Here is a 25891-nt window from a genome sequence, read left to right on the forward strand (position 1 = left end):
CAAAGGCTCCCAAATCCTCATGAAGAACCAACTATCCGAACTGTTCAACAGAAACATAATGTGAGAGGGCAGGTAATTTTAAAATTTCTATTGGCTGCTTTTTATAAACCGAAAACAGGCAAAATTTTTATTGAATCCAATATATCTAAGATACTATCATTTCAAATGTAATCAATACTTTTAAAATTTAAACTTTTATATTCTTTCTTTTTCTACTGAGTCTTTGAAATCTGTTTCAAAGTGTTTTACACTTTCAGCATAACTCAACTTGGACCAGCCACATGCCAAGTGCTTGAGAGCCACTTGTAGTTAATGCCACTGTACTGGTCAGCACAGAGCTAGGTCAATACAGTACGCCAACCAGACAGGCTGAAGATGACACATCCCTCCTCAGAGCATGTCCCTGGCAGAGGTGAGAAACTTCACGAGACTGGACTCCTGAGGAGTGACTCTTCAGGAGCTCAGTCACTTGGGCACAGGGGCATCTATTCACAAGCAGGACGGGGCCAAAGTCTCTACCTACGGGGGACAGACTGCAGAAGTCTGCAGAGTAAACAAGTGAAAAATGCAGGTTATCTGGGTTCAGACTCACTCTGAAACTATATCCACCCCTGTCCCTCTGATTTTTAAAATGTGATTAGATATTAAGAAACTGCAAACCCAAAACATGAGATACCACTTGTATACCTCCAATGATGGCTTTTATGGATTAAAAAAAAAGGAAAGTAACAAGTGCTGGCCAGGATGTAGAGTACCTGGAACCTCCACACTGTCGGTGGAAATGTAAAATAGTGCAGCCACTGTGGAAACCAGCTGGGTGGTTCCTCGAAAAACAACACATAGGACTGCCACATAGCCCTAAAAGGACTAAAAGAGGGACTTCTGTTCACTGTAGCATTATTCATAATAGCCAAAAGGTGAAAATAACCAAGTATCCACTGACAGATGGATAAACAAAATGTGGTATACACATATAATGGAATATTATTCAGTCATAAAAAGGAATGAAGTTCATGGGTGAGCCCTGAAGAATTATACTAAATGAAAGAAATCAGTCAAAAAAAGACAAATATTGTACACTTTCACTTATATGAATGAGGTCCCTAGAATAGGCAAATTCAGAGAGACAGAAAGGTTAAAGGTTAAGAGGGACTGGGGGGAGAAGGGAACAGGGAATTATTGTTTAATGGGTACAGTTTTTGTTTAGACAGATGAAAAAGTTTCACAAACAGCAGTAATGGTTGTACAACAGTGTGAATGTAATCAAAGTCACTGAGTTAAAATGGTTAAAATGGCAAATTTTATCTTATATATATATTTTACCACAATAAAAAACTTTTCTTTTAATCCTTACCCGAGGAAAGGAGGAGTGGAGAGAGAGAAACATGGATGTGAGACAGAAATCAATCAATTGCCTCCCAAACAGGGATGAAACCCGCAATCTAGGTACTTGCCCTGACAGGAAACCAAACCTGCAACCTTTTTTGGTGTAGGGGACGATGCTCCAACCAACTAAGCCACCCAGCCAGGGCTATAAACAGATTTTTAAAGGGACCTAGATATATCCCTGTGGATACAACAAAAACCCCACCTGCACTCTTCTCTGCCTATATATGGAGAATTTCCATTCAAGCCTCAAGGAAATCAATCTCAAGCAATTTTAACAAGGTGACAAAGGTAAGCAAAAATTCACTGGGGTGACTTACAGTACTTCTAATTATTTGTGAAGGTCCAATGCAAAGGAGTCAGTAAACCAGAGCTTCCGACCTTCCAGGAGTTGAAGTTCTCGCACCTCTTCTACTGCTGGAAAGTGACAATGACTCACTCTGCATTTTCCTCTCTAGCAAGTGCACCAGTAACAGGCATAGATGTTACCTAAGCAATTGAAAGTTTCTATCTAAATACAGCATTTATGGTATTATTCTCTTTTTAACTTGCAAGTACAAAAATTATCTTCCTGTTTCTCCCTCATCCATCCTTCTAACAAAATAGGTGTCATTCCATCCCAAACTCTCTGTGGACAGAATGAGTTCATTACCTGCAGAAACTTTCTCCTCAACCTTAAATCCTACCCAACAATGTGGTTATTTACTTCTCTTGTTTTCTAACCAGTCTCTCCTGTATGTTTAGTGTTAATGTTATTATTTTGGTCTAAAGTTATGGAGAAATGCATTTTATATAAACAAACTGAAAAAGTAAGCAAAGCCCAGTACCCCCTCCCCCCAAGAATGTGAAGTGGTCAGAGGACTGGTCTTGAGGACACACTGAGACAAGAAATTACCTTGGGGTTTTCTGCAAACTTCTTCTTGGCTATTTTCTTAAGGCTTTCCTCAATTCCCTTTTTGGATTTTGCCAGGATGTCATCTGCCTGGTCCACCAACACTACTGTGTGGCCAGTTGCTGCAGCGACCTAAAGCAAAAAAATAATAATAATTTTGTTTAGAGGAAAAAAAAGACAATATAAAAGTTAAAACCCTTTATGTGAATGATGACCAATTCTCAAAACCCGTGGTCTAAATCAGAATTTCAAAGTCCACATTGCAACTGCTTCCTGCACTGCCCTGTACAACATGAAAGCCACTAGTGACATGTTGCTACTAAAATTAATTGAAATTAACTAAAATTAAAAATTTAGTTCCTCTAAAGTATATGATTGTCTAACCACTATGCTGTATATCTGAAACTAACACAAAATAATATTGAATGTAAACTGTAACTGAAAAAAATTTGTTTTAAAAATTTAGTTCCTCAGCTGCACTAGCCATATTCCAAGTACTCGATGCCGGTTCAACTGCCAACCCTCCTCAGAGCTAGAGGCCTGGTGCAATGCTCCAGTGCAGTGCCGGGTGCAGTGTAGGCTTCCAGGCTTCTCTTCTGCAGTCCTTAAATCACCAAGAGGTAAGACTTTAAACCCTAATAACGGTGCAAAAAGACTCTTGTCCCCAAGGGATATTTAGTGACAACACTCCCACTTAGGAGGTCAATTCCTCTCCCTTCCCCATGCCCACCCTAGAGGAATCCTGAGGGCACTTTAGTGAAGCTGCCACAAGTTTGAATGTAACCAGCTTAGTTTAGCCACAGTCCCTGTCATTATAGTTTGCTCATAGCTTTGGCCAAGTCTGTGGAATAGTTGGTGTGGCTAAAAACAGATCTGGTCACATTAGAGGCAGGTGTTGTAAGTGAATTAGTTCAAGTCATAAGTAAGAGGACACATGTGACCTAATGCAAACATGAATGACACAGAGAGAAGCCCTGCAGAACCACTGCTCAGAGAGTCTGAGGCACCAAGACTGCCTAGGAGAGGGGCAGGTCAGAAAGAATGAACCTGCCCAGAGGTGACAGTAAAAGTACAGCTGGCCCTTGAACACACAGGTTTAAACTGCGCAGGTGCCCTAGCAGGTTTGGCTCAGTGGTTAGAGCACTGGCCCATGGACTGAAGGGTCCCAGATTCAGTTCCAGCCAAGGCCACATACCTTGGTTGCACGATCCATCCCCAGTCCTATTTGGTGTGGGTCTGGGAGGCAACCAATCGATGTCTCTCTCTTACATCGATGTTTCTCTCTCTATCTTTCTCTCCACCCCACCCCCCGCCCCCTTCCACTCTCTCTGAAAAGCAATGGAAAAAACATCCTTGGGTGAGGATTTAAATAAATAAATAAATAAATAAATAAATAAATAAATAAATAAATAAATAAATAAATGCCCAGGTCTACTTTATATGTCGATTTTTCTCAATAAATACTGCAAATGTATTTTCTCTTCCTTATGACTTTCTTAATAACACTTTTCTATAGTTTATTTATTGTAATAATACAGTATATAATATACAAAATATGTGTCAATCGACTGTTTATGTTATTGGTCAGGCTGCCAGTCAACAGTGGGCTATTGGTAGTCAAGTTTTGGGGAGTCAAAGTTATACATGGATCTCTATGCCAGGGGTGAGAGTCAGTGACTCTAACCCCCACATTGTTTAAGGGTCAACTGTATGTAATTCTAAACCATTATCAGATGTGAGATTTGTGAAAACAGGCAACTAAAACTCAAAGAAAACACCAAAAAGGAAAAAAAGAAAGAAACAGAAGAGCAAAACTCAAAGGCAAAGAGGTTCAAATGCCAAAAACAGATTTCTAAAGAATACTTTTAAAAATGGTAAGACAGGTTTTCAATGGAAGTTAATTACAATTCCCCCACTACCTTCCCACCCCCGCTTCTCCCCAGAAAGCTGCAAGTCTGTGCCTGTGGGGCCTGAAGACAGTATCAGTATTGACATGCCAATGCCTCCAAGCCCACCTAGGAACCAAGAAAAGGAAGCGCTGCCAGTACCAGACAGTCTGATAACCCCAGCAAGGCAAGAGGGTGAATGAGTCATCTAGATGAAAGGTTAGAGGCAAGCAGGCTACTTGCTCTCTGGGCAGAAGCCTAGGCTGCAGGCAGGCAGGCAGCACCGTCAAAGTAAAACCATGTCCAGAAAGCAAAACACTCATGGATCCAGACCATGGTTTTCCCTAAGCAATGACAGCAAGCTCCATCTAGCCAACACCTAATCACTGGACACAAATGTGGACCTCCAATCCAATAAATTCAAAGTAAAAAGTAAGAGCAACTTTAGAAACTGCAGAAAAGACAACACAGCAGGCCTGAGACTGTCCACGCCCTTGGCTGGCATCCGGAAACTCAAACTTGGAGAGGGCTCCCACCATTCCCTGATAAGAAGGGCTTGCTGCACCTGGATGCTCTGAAACATGGTTTATGCTGAACACTGCTTTCTTTCTGGGCTAGGAATTCTGGTGTTTGTTAAGCAGAGGATGCCTATGTGACCAGCCCCAATAAAAACCCTGGGCTCTGGGTCTCTAATGAATGCCCCTGGTGACATTTCACACATGCTGTCACAACTTGTTGCTGGAAAACTTGTGTCCTGCGTGACTCCACTGGAAGAGGACTCTGGAAGCGTGAGCCTGGTCACCTCCAGACTTTATCCCATGCGCCTTTTCCCTTTGCTGATTTTGCTTTGTATCCTTTTGCTGTAACAAATTATAGCGATGAGCAACTACAGTCATCCCTGGGTCTCTGGTATCCATGAGAGGATTGGTTCCAGGACCCCCTGTGTCTACCAAAATGCACAGATGCTGAAGTCTCTCATATAAAATGACGTAGCATTTGCATAGAACCTATACATACCCTCCGGTATACTTTAAATTCTCTCTGGATTACTTATAATACCTAATACAATTAAAAGGCTATGTAAATAGTTGTTATACTGTATTATTTAGGGATCATATTCTGGATTTTTTTTTTTTCTGAAAATTTTTCTTTAAATTGATTTCAGAGAGGGAGGAAGGGAGAGGGAGAGATAGAAACATCAATGATGAGAGAGTCATTGATCGGCTGCCTCCTGCACACCCTCTACTGAGGATGGATCCCGAAACCCGAGCATGTGCCCTGACCAGGAATTGAACCTTGATCTCCTGGATCATAGGTCGATGTTCAACCACTAAGCCATGCTGGCCAGGCTTTCTGAATATTTTTGCTCTGCAGTTGGTTAAATCTGCAAGTGCACAACCAGCAGATATGGAGGGCAGGCTGTATAGGCTCAGTACTGTGAGCTCTTCTAGTAAATCACCAAACCTGGGGGGAGGGGTATTGGTGGGGAACCCTGACACAGAAACTGAGAAAATAAATCTCAGATTCCAGGTGGAGCTGGTGATGAAATGGAACTGCTTTGAGACAGGAACCCCTGAGGAGCAGCAGCTCAAGGCAGGCTGGGTGGCCACTGACTGTACATCCTCTGCAAGGCTGGCAAACCTGCCACTTGTGTTTTGGCTCCTGTTTTCTGACAGTCCCACTGGAACAACACAAGTGATTTTTACTTTGTTCCTTTTAACCTCTGACCTAGATCATCCTGGCTAGGCCAGACATAATTCCTCTGCTTCCTAGCTGCCTGGGTCCCAACCACTTTCCCCCACTTCACCTCCAGCAGGCATCGCTCAGGCTTTTTTGCTCCTCAGGGTGTTGGGGGGTAGAGGGAATTCAAGTACATTTGGCACAAGATGGAGCCAAAGCTGAAAGAAACGGCGGGTGGGAGGGGGAGAGAGGGCAGTGCCCTTTTACTTTACTCAGAGACTTTGTAATTTCACTTAGAAAATACGAAAAACCAACATTGTCAAATAAAATAAAAACGGCCATGGTGAAGATCCTATCAGGCAGCAGACCTCAGAAGGCTGGACAATGGGCCAGCTCACCAAGTAATAAAGTATTAACCTTAAAGAGGGGGCAGAACAAGCAAGGGAGGTGATGTTGCACCTTTTTTTCTAGAAAGTCACTTTCAAAGTTATCATCATCCTGTTTGATTGTGACAGTCACAGGACATGTTTGTTCTTGCAGATGAGCCATGATGTTACTGTTTTTAAAAGTATAAGCAGAAACAAACCTGAAATATTCAAGTAAACCAAGAGACATTATAAAAACAATAAAATTCAACCAGGAAAAACCATGGCCGAAAACATTTCAGACTAAACGCTGACTCTCCACTCCTATCCAAAGTCCTTCTGATAAACTGCCCCCACCTCCTGCAAGACTGGGCCATTCCGTCACTACTTGGCTTCACCCTGGGTCTGAATGAGCACACTACAGGCAACACACATATGTAGACAGTGGCCAAAACACAACTATTAATTCAAGGTAACCTTCAAGAGAGCAAAGTGCACATGTCAGATGACCACATGAAAGTCAGGGAATATGTGGATATTTGTTAATTTTCCCCTCTCACCCAGAAGAGGTATACTCAGGGGCCAAATCTAACAGAGAGGAGATGACAGATTTTTCCCCCGCATGTGTCAGTGATCACATTCTAGTTCTGCAAAACTTCCCTAAGCCGCAGGCACAGTGCCTCACTGGTGGAACTGCTCTTGTGGAACTTAGTTCAATGTTTCTCCCTACCTCAAATCACTAGAGCACTTTCTACAAATTTGGACTCTCCAACATGTCTGAACTGGTATTTCTGGTCTAGTGAAAAGGCAACACTTGTATGCTCTAAATGGTTATTCCTGGCAGGTTTTTAAAAAATTTTTTTGTAAACACTTTCTACTTTAGCTTTTCTTTCCTTGGTTAATAATTCACAAAGCTTCAGGAAAATACAAAGGAAATCTTATGGTGTAGTTATTCAAAGACACAGAGAAAAAGGACACACGTTTCAACCCAAAATGGATATGGTTGGTCTGAATGGAGAAAATACAGGAGAAAAAGAGAAATTTTGGGGGTTGAGGGGAGGCAGAAGAGGGTATAGGTATAAATGATGATGGAAGGAGATTTGATTTGGGGTGGTGAACACACAATACAATATACAGATGATGTATTACTGAACTGCACACCTGAAATCTATGAAATTTTATTAACCCATGTCACCCCAATAAATTCAATAAAAAAGAAAAAACAGAAATTTTAACTCTCCTTCATCATTTTACAGTGAAGCACTGTTGTGCAGGCCAAAATTTACTGCATAGCAATAAACTACCATTACAGCATAACTCCAAGTGATTTCAAGTTACAGCAGCATTTCCATTCCACCCACCTGCAGAGAGCAACCCAACTTAGTGCTCAAGTTCCTTGCAATCATTTATTGCAAGCATACCCTAGGGACACAAGGCTGGCAACTTCATCCTTGCAAACCCCAGTGCTGGGCCCACAGTGAGCACTCATTGCAGTTGCTAAATGCTGATGAATGAAGCACATCCAGCTCACTGCCTGGGACATGTTAGATGCTTAATAAGATATCCATAGGATTAGGGGGTCCAATGTCGGGGTCGGTATTCTTCTTCTGCTGGTGTGTCTCAATGGCCTACCACAGAGATGGATTCAGAACGCAAGCTGCCTGTCCCTTCCCCTCACACAATCCACGTCAGACCTAACAGCTGTGTGACCCTTGTCCCAGGCTGGCTCACACAGCTGAGGCAGCCTTAAGCATGGGTAGGCAGCCACAGGCTACGTAAAGGCCATCTCATTTCTTTCTGAATTATTAATACAATTGTCTTATTTCTCCCCAAGAGCTGGGAGGGCTTATAGAGGCAGCAGTCTCTATCTACCCTCAACAAACAGGAAGAACATAAGCCTTTAAAAAGAAAAAAAAGCCAAATGAAACAAAATAAGAAGTGTTCTGTACTGAGTACCTACTGTGGGCCAGGCACATATTTGTATATTCCAAGACTATTTCTGATCAATCCAACAGCCCTGCTAAGGAAGACATTATCCCTGCTTTACAAAGGAAGAAAGAGAATTAGAGAGGTGGGGTCACTCGCCCAAGGTCACTCAGCTGTGAGGCTGTGCAGCCAGGTCCCAAGACTGCCTGGCTCGGGAACTTGTCTTCCCGCAACCTAGTTAGAGGAGTGCAGGAATGCTACCGTATTTGCTGAGACAACCAGATTTCAATAGACAAAAATTAAAAAATGCCACCTTACAAAAATTTCCTGTTACTGATATTTTTTGTATTCTTTTTCCCCACCTGAGTAACTATGACGGACTCAGTGATAGTAACAATAAAAATTCCTCCTAAATACCTGCATGTCAGTTCTTCCCAAAACTAAAGTCCTAACTAATACACCTCCACAGTCCTTACGGAACTGGAATCACGTTCCATTTTATAGATGAGGAAAACAGGCCTTAAAGAGGTGAAATAACATTTCCCAATTCCCACGGTTGGTAACATATAAGCAGCCTTCGATTCAATCAAATCACAGTCCTATCCACAGCAAACATGACTTGACAAATAAGAACACCTATACAGACAAATGACAGTTTCCCTGTGAGCATTAAAGACTCAAAAGACACCCTAAATGCCCACAGCTCTAGGTCAGAGATTCCCAAAGTGTGGGTCCTGGACCAGCAGCATCAAGACCACCTGGGAACTTGTTAGAAATGCATTCTCAAACTCAACTCCAGAACCAATGAATCAAACTGTGGTTGGGGATCTGGTGATTCTGATGCTCTAAGATCTGTGCTCAAATCTGGCTGCAGGTTAGAATCAGCTGGGGATCATTTTAACTGCCCACTCTCCTGGCCCACCTGCAGATAGTCTGATTCATTAGGTCTGGGGTGGCACATACACATTGGCATTTTTAAAACATCTCGACAATTCCAATGTGCAGCTCATGTGCCGAAGCATCGCTCTACACTAGAGACTCTGGCAGTCCTGATCCCTGTCCTCACTCACCCCCAGCTTCTCCTGGGTTGCCAACTATCTCAACCCACTGAGAAGCCAGCAAATTACTGTCCTTAAACCAGCAGGATCCAATGTCTTCCTGCTGCTCTCTGTCCAGGAGACAGTTCCAGACATTATTCAGAAGACACCCCTCTTCCCAAATTCCCCAGGGAAAGTCAGGCCATTAGGCCCCCTTCTGCCTGGGATCCTATCATCAGGGTCTTGCTGCATCTCTCCTAAACAACGTGCTTCTGAATTCATTTCTTGAAGGTTAGGCCCTGCATGTGTTTCCCCAATTATATTCCAGTCCCTTCCCTTGAAATGGCTCTCTTCTAGCCTTGACTTCCAGCCAAAATGGCATCTACCTTGCCCTGTACAGACTGATTATCAGCTGCTGGCTCCTGGCTCACATCCAACACCCTTAAGCTAGCATTCCCTGTACTTCCTTTCCATGGGCCACAATGCTGGGGGAAATCCTGAGCCTCCTAGAGAAAAAAAATCCCTTAAAAAGTCCATGGAGGTTTGCCATCCCTACTAATAGCTACAGTTTAAAGTATTTCCTGTATGCCAGACATCAAGCCTATTTATCGTATCTCATATAATTTTATTTATTAACCAATTCTCCAAGGGTCAAATGCCAATTTTAATGAACTGCCACTTTACAGTTCTGTGGCTTGTTCTCTTGGAGATGAGATAATTATGATAGTAAAACCTGCAATAGATAAGTATATAATAAAATATTTTTGACATCTGGAACAGGAAAATTCATTGCACAATTACCACTATGACTATAGCTAATTATTCATCCAAAGACGCGATCAATGGAATATACTGTCTACAACAAGAAGTCTGTAATACCCACTGTGAGGCCCAGATCTTTAGCATTCACAGCTCTTACACAGCATTATTAAGTGCCAGTAACTGCTCCATTCTCCCACCACTTTTCTTTCTTCAATCTATGGCAAAATGTTCTTGGAGGAGGCACTGTGGCTTCAGTTGGCACAAATAATACTCCGAACATAAATACACATACTGTCATTGATGTCTCAGGTCTCACTAGTGATAAAATAACCGTTCATATCATCAAGAATATGCTTAAAATTTTAGGATCCTCAATGAAAGAAAAACACATCATTTTTAAACTTATAGAAATTTTGGATTCTCAAAATAAGCTTAATGACCCTAGTTTAAAAACCAATCACCTCATCTAACCTTTACTGTAACCGTAACATCAAATGTTAAGAAACAAGGTATGCATGCTGAGTTACAGTATCAAAAAACTGACAGTGTTAACTGTTCAACATTCCTCTTTCTGTCCCACGTAACACCCTGGGGTTAGGGGCTCATTAATCTCACCAGCAATAGCCTCCCAACTGAGCTTCCAGTCTTCAAGCTCACCTGTCCTAACCCTTAACAAATGTTTGTTTCATCTTCTTAAAGTACAAGTCAGTTTCCGCGGGTTCCTGTTCCTTCCTGCACTAGACACCCAGGTCCCAAACTGTAAAACTCATAACTCCTAAGGCTGTTCTGCACAAGTTCCTTCAGCTTCTTTTTGACCTTAAATCTCTTTTCCATCTAACTCTCCCTTTCTTCACTTTTTCTTTTAAGAATTATCCCTAATTGGTGCTGAGACCAACCTCATCCCTATGAAAGATATGGTGGTTCATGACTATAGGTTTCTAGCTACTGCTCCCGATTAAGATCAGGAGTCCTTCGAGTGGTTAGGTATTTTCCTGGCTTTTGCCTACATGTTGATTTGAAGGCTAAGAACAGAACAAGAAGTACTGTGTTTTTCTTCGAAGCCAAGTACTTGTACTGGGGTATACAAACCATCTGGACAGTGGGTGAAAGCCTTTGAACATTTTGGGTGAAACTGCAGATTATTAAAAAATGCTTTCCACCAAATGATCAAAGGTCACTAGCAAAACACTTGTCTTCTGGGAGGTAAGCACTTTGATCTTCTATCCCAACACCAGTGCTCCCCTAAGGATGATGGAGAACTACCATTTAGAGTGCAATGGCGGGCCTTCGCTACATTCATTCCTTCATTAACTGCCTATGGACTCGACAGCTGTGCTGTGCCTGTTCCAGGCCCTGGGATAGGTGGTGAACAATAAAAAGCCCTGGCTCTCAGACAGCTTTCACTCCCCCTAAATGATCACATTTGATATTCATATAACCTTTGGGGGAGGCACTGTCACAGCAAATGGAGTCTGGATATGAATGGGACTTAAAGCTAGGGCTGTATCCAGAGCTCCCATGCTGGCTGTTCCTGACCCCAAAGTGCATGGCTGGGTCTAAGGGAACAATCTGAGACAGTTCTGAGCTGGGGAAGGCCAGACTCGGGAGCCGTCTGCAGCCTGAGTGACAGGAAATGCTCCCTAACCTCTGAGGGCAGTACTATCTGTAAAATGAAGTGATAGGGTTGCTGCGAGGATTAAATGAGTTAATGCATGTTAAACACCCAGAACAGTGATGGGCGAGTTATCACAACAGCTTGTTACTTTTATTCTATGCAGTCCCCTTCCTGCTTTTGCAAGGGTCTGAGGCCTAACACTGGGTCCAGGCACAGCCTCCTAAAATGAATTATTTTATTCTGATTTTGAGCTTACACCTCTGATCCCAAGACTGGTTCCCTTTCTGGTTTCACTTTCAGGTTTTCCCTTCTACATCCCTCCATTTTTACAAACAGGCTGGGATTGCTCTTCATTAAAAAGAAAGAGAAGCGGGGGTGGGGGGGCACAAATATCCCTAGCCACCTGAAACTGGCCTTCGCTTTACCACCAAGTCCTTCAGTTCCTGGGTTGCACAGTGGTGTGTGGAGCACAAGTTCCAGAACCAGCCTTTCTAGGCTTAAACCTGGGCTTAGCGACTTACTATGTGACCTTGTGCAAGTGATACAGCCTCTCTATCTATGGTTTCCTGATCCCATCTCACAGGTTTGCTGTGAGGATTAAATAAGTTAATGGACTGATGTGCTCAGACCAATGGCGGGTACATGAAGATGCACAGTGCTTGTGAGCTGATGCTCCTGCCACTACATTAGGTGCCTCCACTCTCTCCTGAGCCATGCAATTCACAAGCCCTAGCAACATGGTTCCTCCACCACCACTGCTGGCTGCAATCACAGGTCACTTTTCACCAGTCTTCTGACTGCTAGAGCCAATGCCTCCTCCTTTCAGCTCCACCTTGTAGAGCCTGCACACTGCCAACTAGGGCTTCCTTTCTGAAGCACTCTACAACTTCTTATCTCTATTTCTTATCTCTGTCTAATCATTTGAGTCATATGAACTGACTTCTCTTAATCTCAGCCTCTAAACAAAGGCACCCTTCAAGGTTCTGCTTTCAATATTCTTTCCTTCTGTTTCTACACCCTTTCCTTCTGGAATCTCAATCACCCTCATAATTCCAACTGCGCCTGAAGTCATCATCTCGACCCTGAAACCAGTTCTTCTGACCTTCATTATTGGTACCTCTTTTCTGAGGGGTACAATCTGGCCGAACACTTTCCTTTAACTTCACCCTTACTGTTCAAAGAAACTCTATCCAGTATTCAAGGCCCATTTCAAATGCTATACTCTCCAATGAAGCTTTTTTGTTTTTAAATGTATTCTTTCCCCTTTTGAAACTTCAGGGCTAGATTTTTACTGCTCTTATTATGCTACTTTATACCAAAGTAAACTGTGTCATTTGGATCTTTGTCTAACAATCTCTGCTCTTAGATTTAAAATCCTGTAATGGCAGAAACTGATTTGGTCTTTGTATCCCCTAGTACTTATCACATGCCTTGCACATGATGGTTGTCCAATAAATAAGTGCTAAACACAAAATGCTGCGGAGCCTGTGCTCTTCTCCAACCACACTGTATCTCTCCCCTTCAGAGCTAGTTCATGGCTCCACGCCCCTGCCTAAGCGGTTTCCACCACCAGGAAGCTCCTTCTCCCTCACTGCTGCCTGGGGGACTCCAGCTCATCCTTCATAATCCAACACCAGCTATCTCTGCTTTAGTGAAACCTCTCCCAACCTCTGGTAGAGGTGGTCACTTCCTCTTGTGCCTCTACTAATTTACAGATATAGCAGATCTTTCACACAGGACTTCAAACACTGAAAGAAAATAACAAGAGTGTGAAGCTGGCCCAACTGACTTGGCTCAGTGGTGGAGCAACGACGTAGGATTCAGGAGATCACAGTTTGATTCCCGGTCAGGGCACATGCCTAGGTTGCAGGCTTGATCCCCAGTATCAGTGTGTAGGAGGCAGCCAATCAATGACTCTCATCACTGATGTTTCTATCTTTCTCTCCCTCTCCCTTCCTCTCTCTGAAAAATCAATAAAAGTATATTTTTTTTAAAAAAGAAAAAAAAGGGCATGGAATTGGTGTGAGCCACCAAAGGCCACTCAGTTATGTAATAATGGTGGCCCAAACCCCAGGATGTGAACAAAAAAAGCTATTTCATGTTGTAAAAATCTCACAAAACTCAGCAAAAAGGTCACCAACCAGTATGTAGGAGAAATTCCAGATAATAAAGAGGAAAAAGATGGAAAAGTGACCAACACCAACTTGTGACGATGAACTGACGCCAACGCCTGGAGGCCTTTCCAAAATAGCTGCTGCCTCATCCACTTCAGAGTATGAAGTTGCTGTTACCACAAGTCCCAATGTGGTATGGTTCTGGCACACCCCCACCTACAGCCCCCCAAAATTTCCAGTAAATATACACATCATATACATATATGTAGTACAATATCCACATCTTCTTTTACATATACTTTTTAATGCACCATAAGAAGATATATCCTATATGTCATTTCTTAAGTGTTTAAAAGCTTTACCTTAAGGTATTTAAACCACCAAAACTTTCATCTACACCCAGTAAATCCCAAATACGACAGGTGGGCAACCTGGCCTTTATTACAACTGGTTGTTCATATTTACATCTCTTCCTCTGGACAGCGAGCTCCCCAGGAGCAGCAAACACATTTTACCTTTCACCCAGCCCCATGTCTAGCACATGGGAGACCCTTAATATTCATGAAAAGAATACATGAATAACAGACCTGTTTTTTTAAAAGCCTGAATGTGTAAATTATTTTAGGAATAAGTTCTTAAGAAATATTTTTACATAACCCTCAAATTATTTTAGATTTATGAAAAATTACATTATTAGTTTGAAAAGGATAGGAGAAAAGAGTTAATAACCACAGTCTTTAGTTAATTACCAAGTGAAAAAAAATGCTACACAAGTCTTGCTATTTTGGTGAGCAGATTAACCAATTTTGGGCCCAGTTGGTTGAGATGCCAGGCAAACGGGAAACTGGAGCCAACCACTGTGCAGTATGACCACCCGAGTCTTCAAAAACAGATTAATGCTTAGTTTCCTCCAGGAGGAGAATATGTCCCACACCTTTTATCCAAGGGGCTGTGGGCAAGGCCGGAGGCATGCCGGCCCTGCGTTTGTGTCCCTCTCTGAGGATCACATGTGTGAACCCGGTCTAGGATCAGCCACAGACACATAAGGTCACTCCCTCCAACACAGGTTTCTTCTCTCTCAAACTGGGGAAACTGAGGTACATTCTTTTCTCAATTATTGCAATGGGCAAAAGCATTTATTGTTTGTGTGTATTAGTTGCAGATCATTAAAACTATTGAATTTTTGAGCAGGAAGATACACTAGAGTTCATTCAGTGTGGTGGCTTTCCAAACTTTTTTAATCAGAAAATCCTTCTTCATAGGAATGCAAACAGGAGAGCAATACATAAAACAGAGGTCAGGGAAGGGGAGTTTGGGAACCACCAAGGAGATTCTTGGAACCCCCTAAAGTCCATCAGAACACAGAGTAAAAATCTCTGATCTATTCACATCCATAGGATGGCTATTATTAAAAAAATAGGAAATAAGTGCTGGCAAGGATATAGAAAAATTGAAACCCTTGTGCACTGCTGATGGTGCAGCCACTATAGAATACAGTATGGCAATTCCTCAAAAAATTAAAAATAATTACTATATGATTCAGCAATTCCACTTCTGGGTATATACCCAAAAGAATTGAAAGCAAGGCCTCTTCCAGATATTTGTACACCCATGTTCATAGCAGCACTGTTCACAACGAGCTAAAAGGTAGAAGTAACCCAAGTGTCCATCAATGATGAATGGATAAACAAAATGTGGTACATACCTGCAATGAAATATCATTCCATTAAAAATATTCCAATGAAATATTATTCCCTAAAAAGAGGGGGGGAAATCTGTAAAGTTTCAAGATACAAAATCAATATACAAAAATGCTGCATTTTGCCCTGGCTGGTGTTGCTAAATGGTTAGAGCACCTGCCCTTGGATCAAAGGATTTCGGGTTTGATTCCTGGTCAAGGGCACGGGGGGGGGGGGGGGGGCGCAATCAATCTATGTGTTGCTCTCACGTTGATGTTTCTAACTCTCTCTCCCCCTCCCCTCCCTCTCTTCTACTCTCTCTAAAAATCAATGGGGGGAAAAAATCCTTGAAGGAGGATTAGCAAAAATGCTGCATTTCTACTATACTAATAATGAATTAGCAGAAAGAGAGACCAAGAAAACAATTTTATTTATAATTGCATCAAAAAGAACAAAATGCCTAGGAATAAATTTAAGCAAGGAGGTAAAACACCTGGTACACTGTAAGACATCTTATAAGAAAACTACAAGACATTGATGAGAAACTGAAGAATAAGTGGAAAGATATTCCCATGGACAGACAGAATTAATATTGTTAAAATATCCATACTACCGAAAATAATCTACAGGTTCAAGCAATTCCTATTCAAATTCCAATGACTTTTTTTTTTTTTTTTACAGAAATAGAACAAACAATCCTAGAATTTAGATGGAATCATGAAAGACCTCAAAGAGCTAAAGTAATCTTGAGAAAGAACAACAAAGCTGGAGACATATTCCCTGATTTCAAACTACATTACAAAACTACAGGAATCAAAACAGTAAGGTATTGGCAGAAAAACAGACACATATATCAATGGAAGAGATAGAGAGACCAAAAATAAACCACACATATGTGGTCAATTATTTATGACAAAGCAGCCAAGAATATACAATGGGAAAAGTACAGTCTATTCAATAAATGGTGTTGGAGAAACTGGACAGTCACGTACAAAATAATGAAACTGGACTACTATCTTATACCATACATGAAAGTTAACTCAAAATGGATCAAAGATTTGAATATAAGACCTGAAATCATTAAACTCCTAGAAAAAAATCATAGGAGACAAGCTCCTTGACACAGGTCTTAGTGATGACATTTTTGGATTTAATACCACAAACAAAGGCAACAAAAACTAAAATAAACAAGAGGGACTACATCAAACTAAAATGCTTCTTCACAGCCAGGGAAATCATCAACAAAATGAAAAGGTAACATAATGAATGGGAGAACATGTTTGTAAATCATATATCTGATAAGGGATTGATATTAAAAAAAAAAACCTCAACAGCAAAAAAAAAATCTAATTTAAAAATGGACAGAGGAACTCAACAGACATTTTCCCAAATAAGACATACAGATGGCCAAGAGGTACATGAAAACGTGCTCAACATCACTAATCATCAGGGACATGCAAATCAAAACCACAATGGGATAGCACCTCACCCTGTTAGAATGGCTATTATCAAAGAGTTTAAAAAAAAAAAAGTGTCGAGAGGATGTGAAGAAAAGAGAACCCTTGTGCACTGCTGATGGGAATGAAAATTGGTGCAGCTACCATGAAAAACAGTATGGAGGTTCCTCAAAAAATTAAAAATATAACTACCATACGACGCAGCAATTACACTTTTTAAAAAAAATCCTCATCCAAGGACATGTTTAGAGAGCTCTAGGAAGAGAGAGAGAGACCGAAACATTGATGTAAAACAGAAACATCAATTAGTTGCCTTCTGTATGTGCCCCAATGGGGAATCGAACCAGGAACCTTTCGGGATGCTGCTCAATCAACTGAGCCGCTCTGGCCAGTCAGGCATAATCCCACTTTTTATAAAAATAAAAATAAAAAAAGATACGAAAGCACTTACTCGAAAAGATATATGTACCTCCATGTTCACTGCAGCACAATTTACAATAACCCAGATATGGAAGCAACCTGTGTCCATCAATGGATGAATAAAGAAAATGTGGTGTACAGATTAAAGATGGAGGCCGACTGAGTGGAAGCTACACAGACACTCTCCCGGGACTAAACTGGAATTACAACTAAAATATAGAAAAACCACCCTGAATAATCAACTGCAACTGAAGAAAAGCTGAAGAGCACCCTGATAGCCAAGGAGTAACAGCCATGGAAGAGATTGATGCATCTCAGTGGGAAGGCGGGGGTGGGGAGTGGGTGGGGAGATTAATCAAAGAACTTGTATGTATATAAGCATAACCGGGGGGCACAGACAATAGTGTGGAGAAGGGGGGCGGGCAGGTGGGGGGTGGAGGGGATCGACGGGGAAAAAAGGAGGGATACCTGTAATACTTTCAACAATAAAGATAAATTAAATTTTAAAAATGTAGTGTGTATGTATGCTAACACACACAAAGGAATATTATTCAGCAATAAAAAAAGCAAATCTTGCCATTTGCAACATGGATGGACCTTGAGAGCATTATGCTAAGTGAAATAAGTTAGACAAAGAAAGACAAATACCATATGATCTCACTTATATGTAGAATCTAAAAACAAACAAAACAAAAACACTGCGCTCATGCATACAGAGAACAAATTAGTGGATGCCAGAGGTGAGGGAGGGGGTGGTAAAGAGGGTTAAAAAGTACAAACTTCCAGCTATACGGTTAATGATACTCATTGTATATTTGCAAGTTGCTAAGAGAGTAGATCTTAAAAAATTTCATCACAAGAAAAAAAACTGTTGTAACTATGTATGGTAACAGATGTTAACTAGACTTACTGTAGTGATCATTTCTCAATATATACAAATATTGAATCATTATGTTATACACCTGAACTATACAATGTTATATTGGCAATTATATATAATTTTTTTTAAAAAAGGAAGGGAATTATGACACATGCTACAACTTAAGTGAACCTTGAAGATATTACATTAGGTGAAATAAGCCAGTCAGAAAAGGATGAATACTGTATGATTCCACTTATGTGAAGTACCTAGAACAGTCAAAACCATAGAGACAGAAAGTGAAGAGTGTTTGCAAGGGGCTGGAGAGACGGGAGAGGGGTCCCGGGGAGTCATTCTTTAATGGGTATGGAGTTTGGGTTTTGCAAAATGAAGAGTTCTGGAGAGGGATGATCATGATGGCTTCACAATCAATTGTGTGTACTTAAATGTCACTGACCTGTACTTTTTTTTTTAGTTAAAAATTAGAATACTTAAATAGAGAAAACTATGAAATGTTATTAAAGGACATAAAATAAGACCTCGGTAAATGGTGATATGCCATGGTCACTGAAAGGAGGACATGTTATTATAAAGATGTTGCTCTTTCCCAAATTAATATATAAAGCAAATGCAGTACCAATCATGTACATTTTTATTTAAGTAGTTAAAATGATAAATTTTATGCTATGTATGTATTTTTTATCATAATTTAAAAAAGATCTTTGATCTGATTCAACACAATATCTTCATTTTACTATGGAAAAAAACATAAAGCAGAAACTTTATTCACCTAAGATCACGTTGCAGGTACTAGTTTTCTATCTAAATGTAATTCTGTAAAAGGTAGTTCTGTCTATATTTCTTACTCCATCAAACTCTTCAGTGGTTCCCCGTGACCACAGAATAAAATTTAAGTTCCTATACCTGGCATGAAAGGCCCTACAGGATGGGGATTCGCCTCCTCTCCACACACACTATTCACTGTTGCCCAACACTTCAACTCCACAAGGCCTGTAGCTCCCTGCATCTGCTACTGCCTCTCATCTCCAGGCCTTTGCACAGTCCACACCTTCTCCCCAACTTCGCCTCATTAAAGAAGCGTTAGACTAATCCGCAGATCCTCTCCGCCCGGGGCTAGGTGTCTCTCACGCTTCTATAATAATACCCCCCCATGCTCTTACCACTGCACCCATCGCATTGTGTAAGATCACCTGTTTAAGTGCCATCTCCCCAATTCCGTTACTGCAAGCACCTGACTAAATTCATCTTTGTCTGCTGAGTACTTAGACCCCACCTGGCTGTGGCAGGCCCTCAGGAAATGGTGACAACAAATACATCTGGTGGAAAAGCCAAGATGAAACTAGACCTTTTGAAGATCCAGGGCTGTTTTCATCAAGGTAACTTAGGGCCTCCCTTCACAATGTGAACATAATTATTTTATTGAGGGTTCTCACTTAGGAAAGAATTTAATGTGTCTTGGATGCAATGATACCAATCACACTCATTCCTGAATTATGCAACAGTACCACCCAATGTATTCTAACTTTCTGAGGAGATGGCAGCAGAAGAGTGGAGTACTAAAGTAACAGGACTTTTTTCCTCCTCCCATAAACACCTATTATTTTAAAAACAAATAAAAACTCTTTCTGGCACTTTAACTAGAGTAACCATAATTTAAATCAATCCACTGAGAACTCATGTTTTATATGACAGTGACCTACATACTGTAAGACCTTGAGGACAAGCAATCTGCAATGGAAAACATTTTATTTGAAGGTTATATCCTCAGCTCCATGACTTCTCTAGCCTTGGTGGAAGGCAGGCTTAGCCAGGGAGAAGTATTTTTAGACAAGGGTGCTTCAGAGCTATAAAAATAGGCCCAGTGAATAGCACACTTGTCAAAGTCTGAGAACTCTATCCACAGGGCCAAGTAAACATGCCTAGCAGAAGCACACTGAGTTTTTTTACAAACATATCACCAGACTGGAAACAGCTTTTCTGAAACATAGCCTGAATGGTGAATTTGTAAGAACTACGTCAAATGGTCCAGTAAGGTGTCTCACGGGCCCCAGCACTACAGGATGGCTGTGTTTCATCAACATTACATTCTCTCAGAAAAATCACAAACTTGCATGAACTATCTGCCACAGTGGAATTCTGACTGCCTCCTGATCCCCAGAATAAGTGCACCCTAATCAGTGCTCCCCATGCTGATGTGCCCTAGAAAATACTGTGCCTTGCCAACAAGGCTTGGCTTTGGGTTCTCATGATTGGATGCAGGGAGGAGAAAAGTCATAAATAAATTACATCTCTCAGAGCTGACAATCCTGGGTTTATAATTATCTTTGGTTGTGCAATACCATGAACTCTGCCATCAGCATGAGTTGTCTTCACTAACTTAAACAATCAGAAGAAGGCACTGTGTTGAGGCTTTCAACCACCACTTACCACTATACTCACCTGGCTTGTTCTTAAAACAGTTGAATTCATTGGCTGGCCTATTTATATAAACTTAGATTTTTATATTCAAAACCTTCTCTAAAAAGCCAAGAAAATGTGCCTTCATTTTCAGAGAAGAAGTCTGTTAAATACACACTTTTTAAAAAAATTCAGTAAGCATCTGGGTTTGGTAATGTAGAGAAAATAACTTCTGTCCCAGGATTCTTCCCTTCCATATCCCACAAATTCTGGAAAAGAGAAGGGATAACAGGGCACATCAATGGCATCAACTAAGTCTTAGTTATATTTAAGAATCTCTGTAAGATGTTGCCATGATGGACACTTTCTGGGTAGAGAAGAGAGTTATAAATGCAAACTGCTCTCGAGCAAGATTAATATGGCAATGTTTGTTAGGATGAGTGGAGTTTTAGTGAAAATGACTAATTAAAAAAGTGGAAGAATATACCGTGTTCATGGATTGGTAGAATTTACATCATTAAAATGTCCACCCTACCCAAAGCAATCTATAGATTCAATCTAATCCCTATTATAATACCAACGACATATTTCACAGATCTAGAACAAATCTAGAAATACTCCAAAATTTTATATGGAACCAAAAAAGACCACAAATAGCTGCAGCAATCTTGAGAAAGAAGAACAAAGCTGGAAGAATCACAATACCAGATATCAAGTTATACTACAAAGCCACTGTTCTCAAAACAGCCTGGTACTGGCACAAGAACAGGTATATAAATCAATGGAACAGAACAGAGAACCCAGAAATCAACCTAAACCATTATGTTTAATTAATATTTGACAAAGGAGGGAAGAACATACAATGGAGTAAAGACAGTCTCTTCAATAAATGGTGCTGGTAAAATTGGACAGGTACATGCAAAAAAAAATGAAACTAGACCACCAGCTTATACCATGTACAGAAGAATAAATTCAAAATAGATAAAAAACTTAAATCTAAGTTGTGAAACCATAAAAATTCTAGAAGAAAACGTAGGCAGCAAAATCTCAGACATCTCTTGTAGCAAAATGTTTGCCAATACATTGCCTAGGGCAAGGGAAAGAAAGGAGAAAATAAACAAATGGGACTGCATCAAAATAAAAAGTTTCCGCACAGCAAAAGAAACCATCAACAAAATCAAAAGGGAGCCCACTTCTGGGAGAACATATTGGCCAATGATACATCTGATAAGGGGTTAATTTCCAAAATATGTAAGAAACTCATACAACTTAACAAAAGGAAGACAATCCAATTAAAAAATGGGCAATGGATCTGAATAGACACACTTCTCCAAAGTAGATATACTGATGGCCAAGAGACATGAAAAAATGCTCAAAGTCACTAATCATCAGAGATGCAAATTAAAATGACAATGAGCCCTGGCTGGTTGCTCAGTGGTTAGAGCGTGGGCCCACAGAGCAAAGGGTTTCAGGTTTGATTCCCGGTAAAGACATGTACCTCGGTTGCAGGCTCGATCCTTGGCCCTGGTCGGGGCATGTGTGGGAGGCAACCAATCATTGTGTCTGTGTCACACTGATGTTTCTCTCTCTCCACCCCCCTCCCCTCCACTCTCTATTTAGAAAAACAAAAGGAAAAAATATCCTTGGGTGAGGATTAAAAAAAATAAAAACAAAAAAGCCGATAACGAGATATCACCTCACACCTGTCAGAATGGCTACCATCAACAAATCAACAAATGACAAGTGCTGGCGAGGGTGTAGAGAAAAGGGCACTCTAGTACACTGCTGGTGGGCATGCAGACTGGTGCAGCCACTATGGAAAACAGTATGGAGTTCCCTCAAAAAATTAAATATGGAGCTGCTATTTGATCCAGTGATCCCACTTCTAGGAAAATATCGTAAGAAACCCAAAAAGAATATATGCATCCCTATGTTCATGGCAGCATTATTTACCATAGCTAAGATCTGGAAAGAGCTCAAGTGCCCATTAGGAGATGAGTGGATAGAAAAGCTGTGGGACAATTACACTATGGAATACTACGCAGCTATAGAAAAAAGGATCTCATACCCTTTGAGACAGCATGGTGGGACCTGGAGAATATTATGCTAAGCCAAATAAGCCAGTCAGAGAAAGACAAGTATCACATGATCTCACTCATATGTGGAATCTAATGAACAAAAGAAACTGATAAACAAAATAGATGCAGAGAAATAGAAGCATGGAACAGACTGAAAGCTCTCAGAGGGAAGGCAGGGGTGGAGTGGTGGGTAGGGAGAGATTAGCCAAAGAACTTATATGCATATATGCATAATCCATGGACACAGACAATAGTAATGTGGTGAAGGCCTGGGGAGAATGAAGGGGGTCAATGGGGGGAAAAATGGGGCATCTGTAATACTTTCAACAATAGAGTTTTTTTTTAAAAAGAGGCTCCCACAACAACTCAGGTAACAATGCCTGGTCCAGAAATTACAAAGGAAAGCGCAGGGGAGAACCCTCCTCATGGAGGAAAGCCTCAGTCTTTTCCATGACCCTATCTTTAGAGTGGATGGAAGAACAAGAATGGCAATAAAAGGAGGAGGAAACGCTCTGGAACAGTTGGAGGGAACATGATGAATTGAGTTTTGGAAACTGACTTGGAGTCTATTGGCAGGAAGACGGCAGCAGAGCATCCAAATAGAGATGATCAGCAGCAGGTGACTGTGAGTCTACAGCTGAGGAGAGTTCAAGCTGGTATCTGTTGATTCCAGATAGCCACGAAAAACCCTTGTCCAGGGAAGCCCCACCTCCCCATAAGACAGCAGAGGCCAGAGGTGCAGGCAGAACTGTGCTTATCTCAGCCTCAGGGATCTCTAGTCAGCAAAATAGGAGTTGAGAGACCAGAGTACCAGCCCCAGCTCTGCCTCTGACCCTTGGCCCCAGTACCAACTCTGCAAGAGTGATTATTGTAATGGTCACTTTACTTTGAATGGAATAAAGTGTTACATTTGCAAAATTTTTTAAGTGCCAGGCCCTATTGTAAATGCTTTATGAGTATGAACTCACTATAATACCCCAAAACATCTAAACTAAGATTTTTTTCAACAATCCACATAATTAGTCTTAAAAATCTTTAGGCTTGTTTGAGCTCCCTATATCTCCCTCCCTATCAAATATCTTCTAAGACAGTTAAGAGAATCTAAAACAAGAGAAGTCATCACCAGATTAGATCTGATGGAGCTATATAAAAGATTTATTGAACAGTTCCCATTGAACACACTAGTACAACTCTAAGAACTTGGTTCATTTGACTCTCATAACATTGTGAAGCAAGTACCCTAATTCCCAGATAAGGGACAAAGGCAGAGAGGGGTTAAATGACTCACCCAAGGTCCCCACAGCCAGAAGAGCAAGGGCTGGGATCCAAACTCCAGCAGGCACCTCACAGCCTGCTCACTTTAAAGCATTAGACCACCACTCACCAGAAACTATCCCACTGCATCATTAGCATAACCCAGGGGAGACACAGAACAGAGAGGAGCAGCATTATCTTCCTGTGGTCCCGGGAGAGCTGGGTAGTGAGGGGTGTGCCTAACGCAGATATGGGGAGAAGAGAGAAGGGGGAGGAAAGGTAATCAGAAACGCAAGCAGGGGACAAATAAGTGAGGCTGGATCTAACACAGGGCAGAGAAAACCCAAAACCCAACATTCTGCTCTACAATGTCCCAAGGTATTCCATAGCATTCTTTTTTTGCCAATCAGCCCACCCCAAGTCCAAGAGCTAATATGCTGACAGAAGCTGGTTTACTGTCCCAGTATGTCACAAAGAGCAGAGAACAGCCCAATAAAGAATTGAGCAAAAATACAGGAAATGAGGGAAGAAGGTCATGACAAACACATCCCACACCCTTGAGGAGGAAGTTAACACCTGGGAATAAAAATATTCCACCTATAGAACCGTCACAAGGAGAGACTGTGCCAGTCTCCTGTGATCCCAAAACCTCTCCCAGGTCACTGCACTGTTTTCAAGCAAATTTCCACAGAGATGAACTCCCTGCAAAACAGAGAGAATAAAGTCCAACAATACAGAACAACTCTGATCCTCTTCTATTCGGCATCAGAAAATTCAGAACTGGGGGCAGAGAGAAGAGAAGGGTGGACAAATTCAGTGGCTGGGGAGAAGCTTTTGGGTCCACTTGAGTCCTCATCAAGCATCATCACAAATGCCAGGAAAATGTTCATCTGTAGCTTAGAATGTTGCCCCCTCTTTTGTTTTAACAGCTTAAGGAGCTCTCCCCAGAAGAAATGTGCACTTTTTGCTTTTTAAAAGGGACCAAAAAAAAAAAAAAAGCTTTGAGTGAGAAGAACCCAGCTCCAATCCCCTTCAAGATGCAAACTTTCTCACTTCCTCCAAGAAGGGTAGCGTACTAAAGGATCCCTGAGAAATTCAGCCTCTGTAATGCCATACCCAGGGAGCTCACTGACTCCTCACCAGTAACTTAATGAAAGCTACAAGCTCTCTGGGCTCCCTATGTGAAAAAAGATAATGTACAGGCAAACCTGAGAAAGAACTCATTCTATAAACTGAAGACAAGCACAGCTAGTACCTTTCTTCCCTTTCTTCCTCCTTTCTAAAGCAAAAAACAACTCAAGGGTCATTTGATGCTGTAAGCTTCTTTGCCAGCCCAAGTATCCGACTAAAGACCAACTGGCAATCAGAACCAAGTCAGCAGTGTATAATGGGCAAACACACACACAAAAATCAGTTAACCTTACTTAAATATTAACCTGCAGCCTAAGCAATTTCTTAAAATTTAAAACAAAAGAAATGACAGGCAAAGTAGATACTCTCGGAGAATACATATGTACAAATGACCTGTGCTCTGATCAACTGTAATTAAGCACAGTCTTAAATTGCTTAATTGCTCAAGAAATGTGTCAGGATCCCACAAAATCTATTTCATTTTTTTCCATCCTACTCAGCATAAACTGGGACATATGGCAAAAATGATCAATAAAAAAATATCATGAACTCGGACAACAGTGTGGTGATTGCTGGGGGGAGGTGAGGTGGAGGAGGGAATAGGGGGGATTAATGGTGATGGACAGAGACTTGACTTGGGTGAACACACAATACAGTGTACAGATGATGTACTGTAGAATTGTGCACCAGAAACCTGTATAATTTTGTTAACCAGTGTCACCCCAATAAATTCAATAAAAAGGAAGCAAAAAAGATTGTAAACAGAACTACACCTTGATTAAAATTAAAACTACTTCAGAAAGAGTTCAAGAGAGTGAAGCTAAATGCGAATTAGTAGCCTACCTTAGATGCTAGTTTGTGCTTGTTGTTTATAGAGCTTTATGAGGACTCCAGGCCAGAGTGGCTCAGTTGGTTGGAGCATCACCCTTTGC

General features: G+C 41.2%; 1 protein-coding gene across 1 annotated transcript in view; it reads right to left on the reverse strand.

Moving 5' to 3' along the window:
- HADH (hydroxyacyl-CoA dehydrogenase) overlaps nucleotides 1–25891 on the reverse strand; it is a 47659-nt gene that overhangs the window by 18753 nt on the left and 3015 nt on the right. Inside the window, exon 2 of the mRNA XM_016214510.2 lies at nucleotides 2282–2410. Within this exon, the coding sequence (XP_016069996.1) occupies nucleotides 2282–2410 (129 nt within the window). The remainder of the gene's footprint in view (nucleotides 1–2281; nucleotides 2411–25891) is intronic.

This window comes from Miniopterus natalensis, chromosome 1, assembly GCF_054644295.1.
Source record: "Miniopterus natalensis isolate mMinNat1 chromosome 1, mMinNat1.hap1, whole genome shotgun sequence".
Classification (NCBI taxonomy): domain Eukaryota; kingdom Metazoa; phylum Chordata; class Mammalia; order Chiroptera; family Miniopteridae; genus Miniopterus; species Miniopterus natalensis.